Source organism: Coptis chinensis, chromosome 9 (assembly GCF_015680905.1).
Source record: "Coptis chinensis isolate HL-2020 chromosome 9, ASM1568090v1, whole genome shotgun sequence".
NCBI classification, from domain to species: domain Eukaryota; kingdom Viridiplantae; phylum Streptophyta; class Magnoliopsida; order Ranunculales; family Ranunculaceae; genus Coptis; species Coptis chinensis.
Genome location: NC_141464.1, coordinates 47,197,682 through 47,214,918, shown reverse-complemented (window position 1 = coordinate 47,214,918; position 17,237 = coordinate 47,197,682). Strand labels below are relative to the sequence as shown.

The following is a 17,237-nucleotide window of genomic DNA, read 5'->3' as shown; positions in this document are numbered from 1 at the left end:
AGAAACTGATTACATATCAAGTACAAATTATGAATTATGACTTGCCTATTAGAATGTTTATGAGTAAAACCATTTTTTAAGCTACTTTTTATAGATATTAAACCAATGCAGGTTAACAAACAAAACAAAGAGATTGACTGTCAAAGCCTCTGTTCTACAGGGTGAAGGACCAAAAAGGAAAAAGAGGACAACATAATTTTTCACAACATAGCATGCTTAAGTATTGTTAAAACTGAGATGCAAGGAAGTGTCTAAATCCTATAAGAGATAGTATGTAACTATGTACTCTATCAAAAAATAAAGGGTCCTGTTATTGACGGACCCCATTTTGTGTTGGGCAGACCTGGGTTCAATTTGGAGTCTGCAATTGTGTTGGGCACTACCAAGAGTCCAATACAGCCCCACGCCCAAAATCGATTTCTTAACAAAACTGGAAAAACAAGTTAAACTGGGAAACCCCATCTTCTTCTCCTTCAACGAGTTAAAACTCCACGACCGAAAACAACTTTTCTTTTCTGACAGTGATAACTGGAAAATATGTTTTTTAGGTCAATAGTAATTTTGTAATAAATTTTTTTTGGGGTCCGCCCAACACAAAATGTAAAAAAAAAAAAAAATTGGGATCCGCCCAACACAAAATGGAACGTGCCCATAGCGAGTACTGTTAAAGAGACGAAAGGCTGTAAGTAAAGAACAATTATGGCAACGAGAAATATTGGTATACGTTAAAATTGAACTCAAAATATGTTTGTTCATGAACAAGATGTTGGCTTCTAACACTAGAAGTGTAATGCACTTGTGAATTGAACAACACTCAAACTGGAAGGCAGAAAAATGGTCTACAGTTACATTAAGTCATTAACTGTAAGCCATCCATGTAAAAAGTATAAGCCTAGCTTGTTGGATTCAAGAATCAACATAAATTACTTCAACAATTTTATAGAAGTGACATCAGTCCTCTTTCTGAAGCAGTTTTCTATTAGCCTATGTTAGAAGTATGGGCCTCTTGCTGAAGATATTAACTTTGTCAGTCGTCTTGATCATAACACACCTGCATCCACATGCCTCAATAAAAATTGGAACTTCTACAGCTAGAGCCACTATTTATTCAAATATATACCTACAAAAAGTCATTGGTCCATTCACATGTAATGAAACATGGCTTCCAAATAATATTCATAGACCCTAACTTACAAATTCAAATTTATTCACAAATTCAACCAAATTAGTTGAATGTGAACTACTAGCCAAAGATCAAAATTAAATCACAAACTAAACCATATTAATTGTACTTGAACTACTAACCAAAGATCAATGAGCATCAACAAGGGGGTAGGGATCGGAGCAGAACAATAGAAATGGTAGAAAGTACATCAACTAGGTTGGTAATGGAGAGAGAGCGCGTAAGTACTTGCTAAAGAGTTCCTCTTTCCGTTTGCATTTTGGGCTTCCTTTGCTGGAGAGAGAAGACGAACAAACCAGTTTTATTTCAAGCCGCCTATTTTCATATATATCTTTATTATTTTTTGTTTTAGAAAAGATAAATAAAATAAAATAAAATAAAAGTGAGTTTTATTAGAAAACAATTCCTTGGACACCTGGGGCAATTGTGGCGCTGGTGAATTCTACCAGCAAAAATGCTGGTGAACAAATTCGAACACACACAAAGTAAAAAATTTGCTTTATCACAATATTGAGATAAAGTCGAACTCCACGGCAGCAATTAAAGCATTCCAAACTAACTCAGTGCACTGGAAAGTTAGAGCAGATTGGGAAAGGACTAAAGAGAAGGCATATATAGTTCTATCAAGCACATGGAGGGAGGCAAATTTCGGAGCAGACTTGTGTGCAAAGAAAGGAGAGACTCTAGCAAAAGGCCATAAACAATGGTGGGAGAATAGGCCTACTTTTGTTTATAGGTTAGAGAATCAACACTCTACTTATTTCAGATTTATTTCTTAAAATTTTTGGAAATGTATGTTGGAGTGGTCTACCCAGGGCTAATGCAATTACCCTTTAGCAAAAAAAAAAAAAAAAAAAATGGTGATGAGAGTATGAGACTAAACTAAGCCAATTCTACAATTGCATCTAGGCTCCTACCCAGAAGATGACTTAACCATAAGTACTCTTTGTACAACGAACGCGGATCAATTCAAAGAAAAGAATACATAGCTCAAATGGACAAAAAACTTCAGTGCTTAGAAACACTAAAAATCATAGTTGAAAAAAATGCATAACTAGAGGGTTTTCATCTTGAATTTTATGGCAACAAACATTTTCTGGACAAATATTTTAAACATTACATTCAAGATGGAAAATAGAATATGAAATAAGTACCTTGTTCATCTCATCAATGAGTTTCCCTCAATCTCTTTCACTTTGCACCTCACACATCTCCAATTCTTTACCACGCAACTCAAGCTCTTTCCCTGAAGTTCCAAATGCAACCTCCAATTTTCTTGCCCATGAAAAACCTTCTTCAAATGGCTCTAGGCAGGGGCGGATCTAGGATCGCCACTCAAGGGGGCTGCTACAACTAATATGCACTACAATTTTTTTTTAGATGAATTATACACTATTATAACTAGTATCCCCTCCCCCTCTTGCTTATGCCTACCTGCCATATACAATTATTAAGAAATATAATTATTAAGAAATGTGTGGTTTAATATATTGCATACCCTACCAAAACAACATATCCAAGTCCTAAAGCAGCAACTTTAGCTTTTTGTGAAATACTACTAGCACCTGAAGTAGCTTGACTTTGAATCTTCCCACAAGCTTGAACAAAATGTGCTGGACCAGCAAGGTACCCAAGTCTCCAACCAGTCATTGCAAACGCCTTCGAAAACCCATTAACAGTCAATGTTCTCTCCCACATTTCAGGCAAAGAAGCAAAAAGCTAATATGAGTAGCTGGTGCATAAACGATATGTTCATAAATCTCATCTGATAACACTAATAGCCTAGGATGTTTTGCGACTATTTTAGCAACCTCCTCCATAAGCTTTATAGGAAAAACAGATCCAGTTGGATTCGAATGGGAACATAGAATAAGTACCCTCGACTTCTCATTAAGTTTTGATTCTAAGACTTTAGGATCCAACAAAAAGTTATTATTCAAAGATGTTTCTACAATCACTGGATTTGCATAAGGCATTCTAGCCATTTCAGGATAACTAACATAAAACAGACTAGGAATTATAACATCATCACCCGACAAACAAACATCAAACAATCCTTGAAGTACACTTTGTTTAGCACCATTACTAACTAAAATCTGATCAGGTGTATAACTAATACCATTCTCTTCTTCAAGTTTATGACATATTGCTTTACGTAACTCAAAAGTACCAGCATAAGGAGTATATCTTGTATGCCCTTCACGTATCGCATTAATCCCCGCTTCAGCAATCACTAATGGGGTATTGAAATCGGGTTCTTCAAAGCTGCTAAATGGATAACAGGTACACCAGCTTGAACTAGTGCAGTAGCTTATCGGTTATCGTTCACGGTTCTCAACGTTTTAACAGAATTCACTCTAGGATTCAATGTAGTATCGACTGTAAATAGTGTTCATACTATTATTTTTTATTTTTTTTATTTTTGAAGTTTTAGAGCCGGTGATCCACTTAACTGTAGATCCGCCCCTGGCTCTAGGTATCCAACTGCATCTTCCTTGTATCAACGGAAAGTTGGAATAACGACAAGTAACGGATTAGGCACTTAATGCTGATAAAAATATATACAATAGAAACAGATTTTTTTTTTTTTTTTCGGTAAGAAACAGAAAATAATAACAAAATGACAACATCTAGGACATGTATATCAATTTAAAATACCAATTTTACCACTGATATGGGCATACCTTCCTAATAGACATTAATAAGTCTTTCTTTCACTTCCATGAGTTTGTGGAGTGATGAAGAGGTCTCTTCAACTTTGGCCTTGATAACATCAATGCTTCTGTCCTTCTTGTTGATCACATTTAGCTAAATCTGATACAAGTTGACTAGTTTTTCTTTCATCATGATCCATAATTTCGTTGATGGTCTTCAAGTTGGATTTGCAAAGATAATCACCGTTCACCAAGAACACCTCCACTGTGATAGTCATCGTTCTGTGCTACCCATCCATACAGCTAAGATCTATGATTCTTTTTGGCACACTAATCAGTTTTGCCAAAATAATCTGCCACAAAAACTATTTTTCGAATGATGTACATTATAAAATCGAGGCCAATCCCTACCAAACTTTATGATAGTAGTTCCCGAATGACGATTACGATTCCAAGGGGTTGAATCCTTTGTAAAATTTTCTTTTAACTTGGGAAAACTTTCCCGGTTTCTCCTATATATTTTCCATTTTCACTTGAACCGAAACATTAACAACAACTCCCATCCAAGGCCACACGAATATCTCATCCTGCTTTTGTTCAGTTGGAGTATTGTGACACCCCAAAAATCTATGTTCATTAGCTGGTCTAATTTCTAGAAATATCCAGAGTCTCAAGATAAAATCAAAAACATTCCAAAAGAGAAATAAATCAAAACCTCTGAGTCGAAAACTTGCCTCAAAGAAATTTATTACGTCCATGGTCCCATTACCAAATAATAAAATCTATTAAGTCTTGAATAACACTAGACACCAAAATAAATCTTTCAAACTAAACTAAAGAACTCGAGACCCAGATCTTGCCAAAACTCTAAGGACACCACTCCATGGGCTAAACCTTGCTCACCTGTAAAAATGATAAATAGGGGCGTAAATCATCGCGCCCAGCAAGTAATCTCTAATGAGAACTATCATCCAAATTAATCTAGTCAAAGAATACTACGACACTTACATATATGTCAGAAGTACACACAAAATACAATCTAATATATTTACAACGATTTAACTGTAAGCTCACAATATTAGTGTGTCACCTCATTGGTATGTGATTAAAGCTTATTCATGTCGTCTTATTAATTATACTTTGTAGGAAAATAACATCTACGCCCCTTACTGTACATATGGTATGGTAATTTTGGTCATTCCATCAATTCCAAACCCCATATTCCCCTGGTCAAGTAATACGGCGGACTTTTCCTTAATTGCCATTTTATGCAACTATATATATACTTACGCATAAATTATGACATCACGCACACCTTGTGTCAATATTTGTTCAAATCTTATGAGGATTAAAAGAAAAGAATTCAGTTTATACAAACATGCTCTCTGACATCTTAAATATCTTACACATAGCAATACCCAAGCATGATATAAGGCAAGTATTTAATAAAAAATGATAATTTCCTATGCAAACAAAGCATTCAGTAGCATTAGATCATTCAATTAATGACATATGAATACAAGCAACTTCTATACTCACGACAACAATTTTGACTTGACGCATTGGTCACTATGAATAAATAATCACAAAAATACCAAAGTAAGCATAATAAATTAGCAATCAAGAACATGATATTCATTATGATATCTAATAGCATTCTAGGACTATAGAAAGAGATAGATGCAAGTTAGAGAAACTTGCCTGATCGTCAACGGTCGGAAACTCGTCAGACAACTAGAAGCAAAAAAAATATGTATTATATATCTCTCTACCCACTCAAAGCTAAAGCTTGCGTCTCCTACTCCTAAGCAACCTTCTGTTCTTTCCTTTTTTGTTTTGTTTTATATTTACTCTAAACTTTAAGATTAACATTCATCTTATCTCTTGAAGAGTTCTACAAAGTTTGGAGACTAGCAGTTCACCAACTGTGTTATTTCCTTGTGGCTCTAAACTATCACATAGGCTTGGGCCTTAAAAGAATACTAAAGACATACAATAGGCCCAAAGCATTATATTATTACACAAAAGAAAACAGGTTGTTACATTCTTCCCCTCTAAAAAAATTTCGCCCCGAAATTTAACATACCTCGTTTAGAATAGATGAGAATATTTTTCACGAACATCCATCTAAAGCTCCCAAGAAGCGTCCCTCTCGTCATGATGATTCCATTGTACTTTGACGATAGGTATGGTTCTACTGCGAAGAACATGTTCCTTTCTATCCAAAATACGCACAAGTTTTTCTTCATAAGTAGCATCTTGCTGTAAATCAAGGCCCTCAACGTCGATCACACTAGCTGTTTCCTTAACATTGACACATGGAAAACGTTGTGTACCCCTGCTAAGCTGCTTGGTAACTCCAATCTGTAGGCAACAGTTCCAATCTTGTCAAGTACCTTGAAAGGTCCGACATATCTAGGTGCCAACTTACTTTTTTTTCCGAATCGTCTCACTCCCTTCATAATAGACACTTTTAGTAACACAAGGTCGTATTTCTGGAATTCTAAGGGTCTTCGTCTCTTATCCGCGTAGCTTTTCTGCCTACTTGTATCCAGTCATTGATTACTGCTACCTTTTCAATGGTGCCACGTACTACATCTGGTCCAAGCAAAGCACTATATCCAACTTTAGCCCAACAAACTGGTGACCTACACGGTCTACCATATAAGTCTTCATATGGTGCCATGCCTATACTGGGTTGGTAACTATTATTATAAGCAAACTCAATCAGTGGTAAGTGTTCCTCCCAGCCCATTAAAATCAAGAAGGCAAGCCCTTAGCATATCCTCTAATATTTGGCTAACTCTTTCTGTCTGTCCATCGGTTTGGGGGTGAAATGTGGTGCTGAAATCAAGTCGAGTACCCATATCCTTCTGAAAACTACCCCAAAATCTAGATGTGAACTGACTGTCTCTATTCGACACTATAGAAACTGGAACTCCATGTAACCTCACTATTTCTTTAATGTATAACTTAGACAAGTCATCCACACTATGTGTCTTCTTCATAGCTAGGAAGTGTGTAGACTTAGTCAATCGATCTACAATGACCCATACAAAATCATTTCCACGAGGTGATCTAGGTAAGCCTTCTATGAAATCCATAGTGATGTGTTCCCATTTCCATTTAGCCACTGGTAATGGTTGTAAACTCCCAGCAAGTTTCTAATGTTTCGCAGCCTTGAATTGTTGGCAAGTCAAACACTTTGATACATAGTCTGCGATGTTGTACTTCATTCTTTTTGATAAACATAAAAACAGTTAAACACTAATATTAATGTTAACAACACTAATATGTAATATTATCATTTTTATGTTATCAATTATATTTCCTTACTCTCTCAAATAATAATGACGCGATATAGATAAGAGTATGGATTCGTTCCACTCTTAAACTACCAAGACTCAATAGGATTCAACTAATTAAATCAAGAGGAAAGTGGTGAGAGTAATAATTATATTGATAATAAACTAATTATGATTATGTTATTAATTAAAATGTAAACTAAATAAACTAAACTAATATAAATAAGGTTTTGATGGAAAAGAATAATATAGAGGAAGTAATAAATCCACATATGCAAGTTTATTCATAATTCATTTAGTTCATGTATTAATAAGTCATCATCTCTATCAAATTCCGTAATGCAATGAAATAAAGATTCCTACTTTGTAAGATCCCTAATCAACTATTACTTTATCTAGTTAATAATTAATTAGCATGAGATAATAGTATTTCTATCAATCTCTTATATAGAATTACTAAACTCTAGTTCAAAACTAACAATTTCTATCTCTAAAAATATGAAAGCTTCAAACTTTAAATACATAAACACAAATAACCAACAAAATCATAAACAATCCTCACACAGGCTTCATTAAAACTCCCTCTAATGGGAGTTTTAGCCTTGATTCATTGGACTGAAATTACTTAAACAATAAAGGGAAAGCATAATAAAAGAACTTAAAGTAAGAGGAGAATTGGATATGATAACTAAAGTTTTTTATTGAAAGGTTCTAATGGAGGCTACAAACTAAATCTAAACTAAACTAAAAAGGAAGAGAGAGAGAAAAAAACTAATTTATTCTAAACTAAAGAGGAGAGTAGCCAATCTTTGTTTTAGCCTTAACTCTCTTTATATAGGAGAGGGTTAGGTTACAATTTCGTGCATGGGATTTTAGGCTAGGTTATAGATCCATAAATCAAGTCCATAACCCAATTAGGTAAATCCAAGACTTTCAATTCTGGTCGTGTTACTGTAGCACGTGATTTAACTAACTTATATTACTCTGATCGAGTTAAGGACTAGACCATTGGAAAGAGCTTTTTGAGCCGGTCATTTTGATATAAAATGGGCCTAATTCCAAGACTTGAGTCCAAAGATATGGTCTTTTAAAGTTCTATTGACTTTTCTTCAACTCTCTAATCCGGTTTGACTTTCACTTAACAGTGTTGACTTGGGCTTTTTAAGGGCTTTTTCTCCATTAAACTTGGGCTTTCTTCATGGAACTACTCTAGCAATCACTTTAGCTCCTTTTAGCGCCTAATTAGTAATGAATTGACATTTATTCAACTCCAAAGCTTGAAATACTCAAAAACACGTAATTAGTGATAAACCTATATTATTAATAACAAATTGGCTAAATAGAAATACTATTAAAGGGTTTAAATTACAGTTTTTGGCTCTTATCACTTTTCCACCAGAAGTGTCATTTCAAATCCTTATACATCTTTGTACTCCCCGGATGGACAGTGTACTGGGTGCAATATGCTTCATCAAATATGGATTTCTTCATTGCAATCTTATTAGGCACTACTATTCAACCCCTAAGTCTCAAAACACCATCTGGACTAACAGTCCAGTCCGTCACGACATCTTTAGTCATCTCAGCCTTTTTGGTCATAACAAAAGCATCCGTTTCTTGTGCTTTAAAAATCCTGCTTATAAGATTAGGCCAAACAGTCATATGACTAATGAATACCCCTTGTCCCCCACTATCTTGATGTATGTCAAATTCATACATGATTTCCAGCATTCTATACTCCGAAGTAGCCAATAATGTCATCAACCCCCTTAGTTTTCTACTCAAGGCATCTGCAACCACATTAGCTTTCCTCGGGTGGTACTGAAGAGAAAAGTCACAATCCTTTATCAAATCCTTCCAGCGTCTCTATCTCATATTAAGGTCTCTCTTAGAGAATAAATACTTTAAGCTTTTGTCATCCTAATAGAGTTCAAACCTTTCACCATATAAGTAATGCCTCCAAATTTTTAATGCAAATATAACTGCCGCCAACTCTAAATCATGAGTGGGTTAGTTCAATTCATGCACTCTCAACTGTCGTGAAACATAAGCAACTACTCGTTCTCGTTGCATTAGAACACAACCCAATCTAAGCAACGATGCATCAGTAAATATTACAAACATAACTCCACTCTCTAGCAATATCAAAAATGGCACAGAAGTTAGCTTAGCTTTCAATTCTCGGAAAGCTTGCTCACATTTCTTATCCCATATATAAGGTACAACTTTTCTAGTTAAATTGGTTAACGGAGATGATATATGCGATAAACCTCTAATAAATCAGAGATAATAACCTACTAAACCCAAAAAGCTACGAATCTTTGTAACTAAAGTAGGTTGCTCCTAATTGAGCACCGACTCGACCTTAGAGGGATCAACATAAAAGCCCTCACTCGTTATCACATGCCACAAGAAATTAACTTTTCTTAGCCAAACAGTCATATGACTAATGAATACCCCTTGTCCCCCACTATCTTGATGTATGTCAAATTCATACATGATTTCCAGCATTCTATACTCCGAAGTAGCCAATAATGTCATCAACCCCCTTAGTTTTCTACTCAAGGCATCTGCAACCACATTAGCTTTCCTCGGGTGGTACTGAAGAGAAAAGTCACAATCCTTTATCAAATCCTTCCAGCGTCTCTATCTCATATTAAGGTCTCTCTTAGAGAATAAATACTTTAAGCTTTTGTCATCCTAATAGAGTTCAAACCTTTCACCATATAAGTAATGCCTCCAAATTTTTAATGCAAATATAACTGCCGCCAACTCTAAATCATGAGTGGGTTAGTTCAATTCATGCACTCTCAACTGTCGTGAAACATAAGCAACTACTCGTTCTCGTTGCATTAGAACACAACCCAATCTAAGCAACGATGCATCAGTAAATATTACAAACATAACTCCACTCTCTAGCAATATCAAAAATGGCACAGAAGTTAGCTTAGCTTTCAATTCTCGGAAAGCTTGCTCACATTTCTTATCCCATATATAAGGTACAACTTTTCTAGTTAAATTGGTTAACGGAGATGATATATGCGATAAACCTCTAATAAATCAGAGATAATAACCTACTAAACCCAAAAAGCTACGAATCTTTGTAACTAAAGTAGGTTGCTCCTAATTGAGCACCGACTCGACCTTAGAGGGATCAACATAAAAGCCCTCACTCGTTATCACATGCCACAAGAAATTAACTTTTCTTAGCCAAAAATCACACTTTTCAAACTTAGCATATAACTGATGCTCTTGCAAGGTCTGCAGTACGATCCTCAAATGTTCAGCATGGTCCTCTCGAGTTTATTTGTATGTCATCAATAAAAACAATAACAAACTGATCCAAGTAATCTCTAAAGACACGGTTCATGAGATCCATGAATGCAGCTGGAGCATTAGTGATAAGCACCCAAAAGTGTATTATGAAACCTCATTGAGACATATAAATTTGGTTAACTATGTGTTTAATAATCATGAAATAAATATGTTTTCATACTTTTGCAGGTATTCGCAATAAACATGGAAATATGGTTTAAACCTGCAATAAAGCACGAGGAACGACATGTATATGAATTCTTCCAAATCCGCACAGAAGCATCAAACTTTCGAAGCTCCTACCTCTTGAACCAGGACTCCGAATGTGACAAGTGAGATGCTCAGACAATCAGGGCGATGAACTCTACGCATAGGCGGGAAGTTGTAAAATTGCCCAAAAAGACCGGACCATATTTGGACTGCATTATAGGACCTACTATACGGGCCCGCAAGATTGGATGAGTCATCAATCATGGAGCATGTCAAGATAAAAATGACAAATTATTGGTGCAAAATTGACACCGTGCATGTAATTAATTAGATTAGGTGTTAATAGTGAAAAAAAGGCAATGTGTCACTTTGTTTTAATGTGGTGGATAAAAATGAAGTAAATGTGGTTTGATGTTTCACATGGGAGGAAATGAGATGTCTCTCAAATGAAGAAGAAAACAAAACAAGGGGGACACTCCATTTACTCCCTTGACTTCTTTTCCTTACCTTGTATTATTTTAGTTCCTTAGTCATTCTTATTATTTAGTTTTAGTTTTAGAAAAAAAAAGCTTGTAATAGTTTTAATGGAGGAAACCTTGGTTTTCTTCTAGAAAATAAATAAAAAGCAAGTGAGTTTAGTTAGTTTTTCTTCTTCCTCTTTCTCTCTCTCTTTTGTTCTTCTAGTTTGTAATCCTTTATCCCAAGGATCATGAGCTAACTTCCCTTTTAGGGAGTTAATCCAACTCATGTGAGGGAAAATAATTGTTGTTGGTTTGGTAGGTTGTTAGGAAGAACAACTAGACCTACATCCTATCCCAAAATGATAGTTGGTGTAGTGTCTAGTTAGGAATCAAGGAATGAGCTTAGAGATAAGTCATTGCTTGATTCCAATTGCTAACATGTATGAGTTTAGAAATGATCCATACATGTTAGGGATCAAGTTTTCTTCCATTAGGGCTTGTCTATGAGTCTAGGAAGAATCAAATGAACCTTTTCAAATCAACAACTAAATGTTATTTTCGCATGAGGAGGATTAGCTCTCCACCGTTTATTTAGTAAATTGTATTTTGTCTTAGTTGCATATTTCGAATCTTAATGTTTTTATTTAATGTTTGTGTAGGAAAGAAACCTAGTTTTAATATAAATTTACTCACTAGTTCCCTAAGAGTAACAACCAACTTGTAGTTGTCCTAACCTTTAGGTTGGTTCGATCCTTACTTCAACTTTACGAACGCGAAGATCGTGAGTAAGGAACTTTGAGTTCGCTTTTGCATCAAATTAGAGATTCAAATCTCTAACATAGTAAAAAAAAGCTAATATCAAAATGGCACCGATGTCGTTCTAAAGGTATAGGACTTGTTCTACAGATTGGAAGTTGCATCAAGGGGGAACCCCCACTATCTTCCTTTCTTCCCTTCCGTTTTTTTACGTTTTTTTTTTTTTTTTAATTTTCACTCATAAACAACCTATTCGCTCACGGATTTTTTGCTCTACTTCTAGGTACAAAAAGTTAGGACTGGGAACGTAAACTACATCCACATATAAGGTTGCTCTGAAAATTTGAGCTTACTATGGGATAATCATCCGCGTGCGCGTGTCTGGACTCGCGTCCGCTAGTGTAACCCGCGTCCGCGGGTGCATTTGTTCTGTTGGTGCTAATAATTTACCTCCAGCATCCCCTGATCTACCTTAATCCATATCCAGGCCTAAATCTCTGGACCTGTACCTGAAATTTCGAATATCTATTGGGATTAATCCGTCGACGATTGAAAAGCGTCGTTTCACTCTTTGGCGGACTAGAGGAAGCTTCTGAGGTTCCAACGTTTTCTTTTTTTTTTATTGCATGAATGCCATGTATGCGTAGTTATTATAAATTAGTTTATGGATTGTTATTTACGTCTTAGGCTAGAAATATGCATGAATCATATTAATCGCGCAAGTAAATATTTATATGCGATTAAGTGGGTATGAATTGCATATTAATGTATATGTACATACCAATGGTACTGCTTTTTGCATGGGTATCTATATTTATATGTATAAGTGTCTATTATTGCATGTTTAGTATTTCTCATTTATATGTACGGTATTGTCCGATAAGTCGATTTTGTCAAGAAAGAGGAGAACATTCCAACGAGGGTTAAAATCTGAGTTGGGTAAGTTGTTTCTAAACCTACGGGGTAAAAAAGCCGCTCTCTATATGACACTCGCAATCTCAATGAGTATTGTCGAAATCGAATTATTATGCAATACAAGAGTCGTATTTTAGTTTATGTATAATACTTTGCATGTTTAGTTTTGTCGTATTTATATGGCATTATGTATACTATATTAAGCATGCTAATGTATTTAGATACATATGAGTGATTCAAATTTGCCTGTTACTGTTGATATACGTTTACGCAATATCGATTTACAAATTAGCGTACATATAAGTATTACTGATGTATATTTGCCTGTACGTATGAAAGTATTTATCGATAACACAAGCTTGCCTATTCGTATAGCTATACGTATGAGTAGAGTATCTTCACATGCTACTGCACCTAGTATTGTATGAGTAGATCGTATTTGCATGTTTGTATTTTAACCCTTGCATAAATCTTAAAAAAAAAAAATTAATTAAAAACAAATTAAATTAAAATTAATACTGCCTTTGCATAAATTTTAATTCCATAAATCTTAATCATATTCCAATGGTGTCTAGGAAACTTGAAAGATTGAGGTTACTTAATTAGAACCGTGCTTGCACGGAAAGCCTCCCTCATATCTCTCTTGTGACTTGGCTGTTGGTTTATGCACACGTATTCCTAGCTTCACTGCTACGTTAGCAGCAGTTTAGGCCTATGTTGTTCAACTCTAATGTTTAAGATAATAATAAAATTCGAGTCCTACTAAATTCCTTCTGTAAGTTAGATCTAATTTTATGCTTGCATGAGATTAAGGTCTGGTTCCACTAAAGAAATTGAACATACCTATCGTCAAAAAAAATACGATAAACAATTGCGTAAGTTCTCACCTAAAAATTGTTCTTCTTCTATTAATTACCTTCATCAAGATCAGCCATTCGCCATCAACTTACGTCATTATGGCCGACGATCCTCCACCAGCCAGAGAAGCCCCTCTCGGACTTCTATCTTTGCATTACAGGAAGGACCTTCTTCTGCATCAAACTTGAGGACATTGTCGGTGATTTTAGTATCCCACCAAACATTTTCAGTTTGTTACCTATATATCATGGTTTGGAGCACGAAAAACCTTACAATCATCTTCGTGAGGCTTCAACAAGTGGCAACAACATTTCACCATCCAGTGATCTCTAAGGAACAACTCTTGCTTCGATTTGTTTCCATTCACTTTAGCGGAAAAAGCGTCAATTTGGCTAGCGGGACAACAGCCACGATCCATAGACACATGGAATAAACTAGTTCAAGCTTTCATGCTTCAGGTTTTACACTTTCGAAAAAACAACGAAATGCTTGAGAAAATTCAATTCTTTTCGTCAAAATCCTCATGAATCCTTTACAGAAGCATGGAGTCATTTTACTGATCTTCTATTAGAATGTCCTCATCACCAACTGGACAAAGCTGTCCTTGTTCTTTCATTCTTTAATGGTCTGTCTGATCATCAAAAAGAAACTCTTGATATAATGAATGGAGGTTGCTTCATGGACAAAGGAGCTCTTGAAGCATATACTTTTCGAAAAACAAAGCGAAAAAAAGGTACACCTTTGGGATAACACGAGTCGTCTAGGTCATTGAAGGACAATGTTACAAAGGCCACATCTATTTTTGAGGTAAAACCCGATCCCGAAATAAAAATTTGATAGAATCCCTAACTAAAAAGTAGATGCCCTTGCGGTTCAAGTAAGCGATCAACTACCAAAACCAATCATGAGCGTTGACACGCCCCATGTGTCCTTTGTCTTAGTCGACCATCGATGCATATTGTCCCTTGTTATATGCTTCCCCTACTCAACAATCGGAGGAGGCATGTGCATTCAACATTCCCAATGCACCGTGGAGACAACATCAAATTTAAGCCAAGCCAAAATAACCAACAAATAGGGGCTCCTCCAGGTTTCGCTAATCCACCTATTCGACCTACCAACAATTTTATTCCATACTGCCAAGGAAATAATCAACAATACCAACAAGGTCAATTTCAAAATAATTCAAATGCTAACTATCAAACCAACCGTGACCTTGTTCGGCTAATCCAGATCCCAACTATAATCAACAACTTCTTAGCAATAATCGTGAACTACTACCTGTTGCACAACCTGCGTAACCCATTTCGGATAGGACAAACGAGACTTTCTTAGCTTACATGAACCAATAGTCTCAAATTTTAACGTCTATCCAACAAATCACTTCAACAATTGGCAAAAAAGAGTCGAGGAAAAAGCGTGTTTCTGGGCAAGCGGTCCCAAACCCTAAACCCGGCAAACCACGGCCTTTGAACTTACTAATGCACTGGTACAAGCACCTCAATCAAGGTGAGGTGCATGCAATCACTACTCTACGATCACGGAAAAAGCGGTAGACAATCAAATCACATTATGCGGATGATCAACCAAAGGAATCGAAGGTTCCAATGAACCTATTTCTAATAATGAACCTACGAACGATTCACCAGATCAAACAAAGTCAACATCTCAGAATTTAGGAAATAAGCAAGAAGACCCCTTTTCCAAATTCCGTCCTAAGGCACCGTTTCCTCCACGCTTGGCAAAGAATAAACTTGATGAGAATTTTGCTGAAATTCAAGAGACTTTTAAAAATTTGACTATCAACTTGCCTTTTCTCATTGCCTTAAAACTATTACCAAAACATGCAAAATTTCTGAAGGATATATGCACCACAAAAAGGAGAACTAATGTTTCTCAACAAGCGTTCCTCACCGAACAGTTTCCATCCATCACAGAACACAATGGTATAGTCAAATACAAAGACCATGGTAGACCAATGGTTCCATGCACCTTAGGTGACAAATATACGGCTACTGCGTTACTAGACCTAGGAGCTAGTGTGAACTTACTTCCATATTACTTATTTAAACAACTAGGTCTTCATGAGCTCAAACCTACCACCATGACTCTACAGTTAGCCGATCGTTCCATAAAGTATCCAAAGGAATTGTGGAAAGCGTCCTCGTAAAAGTCAAGACTTCTTCTATCCTGTAGACTTTGTTATTTTGGATCTGAAGTTGCATGTGATTCCATTCCTATCATCTTAGGGCGTCCGTTCCTAGCAACTGCTAATGCTCTTATTAAGCTGTAGGGATGGTTCAATGACCATGTCCTTGAAAAATCTATCGGTAGAGGTAAATGTGTTCAAATTGATGAAACAAATTCGAGGCGACATTTATGGTGAGGTGAGCGGGGTTGACATTCCGTAAGAGTATTTAACAAACCCGTTTCGAGGAAGATGAGGTGTACCAATTTCTTTCCTTTAGCGAATCCGAGTTTGAGGGCGATGATTATACACAAGAAGTAAATAAGTTATTAGAGTCAATACCATTATTTAACCCTACGACTGTGATGTCCAGTAACTTGGATGAACATCAATCATTTCTTGCATGGATGATGACTTTCCTCAAGAATCTTTAATACCCGCTCCGCCCCCCCGATTTAAAACCTCTTCGCCCGAATTAAAATCGTCTGACTTGATCAAATGGTCGTCACCCGGTTATCATTTCTTCACAATTAAGCGGCGATCGGGAAGCTTCGTTTAATTAATGTCATTCAACAACATCGTTACGATATTGGATGGTCCCTCGATGACATTAAAGGCATTGCACCCTCTATTGTGCACCCATCGCATACACCTTGAAGAAAATGCTAAGGCGTCGATGAACGCGGCGTCGACTAAACCTACCATGAAAGATGTGAGTGCGAGGCGAAGTTTTAAAATTACTTTCGATGCGGGTATTATTTACCCTATCTCACGATAGTGTTTGGGTGAGTCAATACCGTTGTTCCCCAAGAAATCTGGCATTACGGTTGTGAGAAATGATAAAGATGAATGCATTTCGCTCGTATCGGTGAAATGGAGAATATGCATTGATTATCGCAAACTTAATGCCATTACTTTCGTAAGGATCACTTTCCACTTCCATTCATCGATCGGATGCTCGAGCGTTTAATTTGGTCATGCATATTCTTGTTTTCTTGATGGTTATTCGAGGTTATTTTTAGATAGTCATAGACCTGGCGATCAAGACAAGACCACGTTCTGTCCATTTGGTACATTTGCATATAAGCGAATGCCTTTCGGCCTTTGCAATGCACACGGTACTTTCAATATTTGCATGCTTCACATTTTCGTGATATGGTTGAGCGTTTTATGGAAGTGTTCATGGGCGACTTCTCCATATATGGAGATTCTTTCGATAGTTGTCTATCAAATCTTGAAAAAGTCTTTACGTTGTGAAGAGAAAAACCTTGTTCTTAATTGGGAAAAATGTCATTTCATGGTTACAAAAGGAATAGTTTTAGGACATATCGTTTCAAAGGGCGGAATCGAAGTCGACAAAGCTAAGATAGAAAAAATTGCTTCACTTCCTAT

General features: G+C 36.2%; 1 protein-coding gene and 1 pseudogene across 1 annotated transcript; both read right to left on the bottom strand.

Moving 5' to 3' along the window:
* Positions 1-2,571: 2,571 nt before the first annotated feature.
* LOC147476333 (bifunctional aspartate aminotransferase and glutamate/aspartate-prephenate aminotransferase pseudogene) lies at positions 2,572-3,575 on the bottom strand (annotated as a pseudogene).
* Positions 3,576-5,964: 2,389 nt separating this feature from the next.
* LOC147476332 (uncharacterized) lies at positions 5,965-6,523 on the bottom strand. Its single transcript, XM_086585700.1, has 2 exons — positions 6,383-6,523; positions 5,965-6,201 (listed from the first exon to the last, which is right to left on the bottom strand). Exons 1-2 carry the CDS (start codon positions 6,521-6,523, stop codon positions 5,965-5,967), a joined length of 378 nt encoding a protein of 125 aa, XP_086441826.1.
* Positions 6,524-17,237: the final 10,714 nt, after the last annotated feature.

What these genes read in the sequence shown, in the direction of transcription:
- LOC147476332 (XM_086585700.1), bottom strand. Translation starts at nt 6,523, where the DNA reads ATGGCACCATATGAAGACTTATATGGTAGACCGTGTAGGTCACCAGTT. An exon ending in TAATCAATGACTGGATACAA is followed by an intron (nt 6,202 to 6,382) that starts GTAGGCAGAAAA and finishes TGTTGCCTACAG; the next exon opens with ATTGGAGTTACCAAGCAGCT.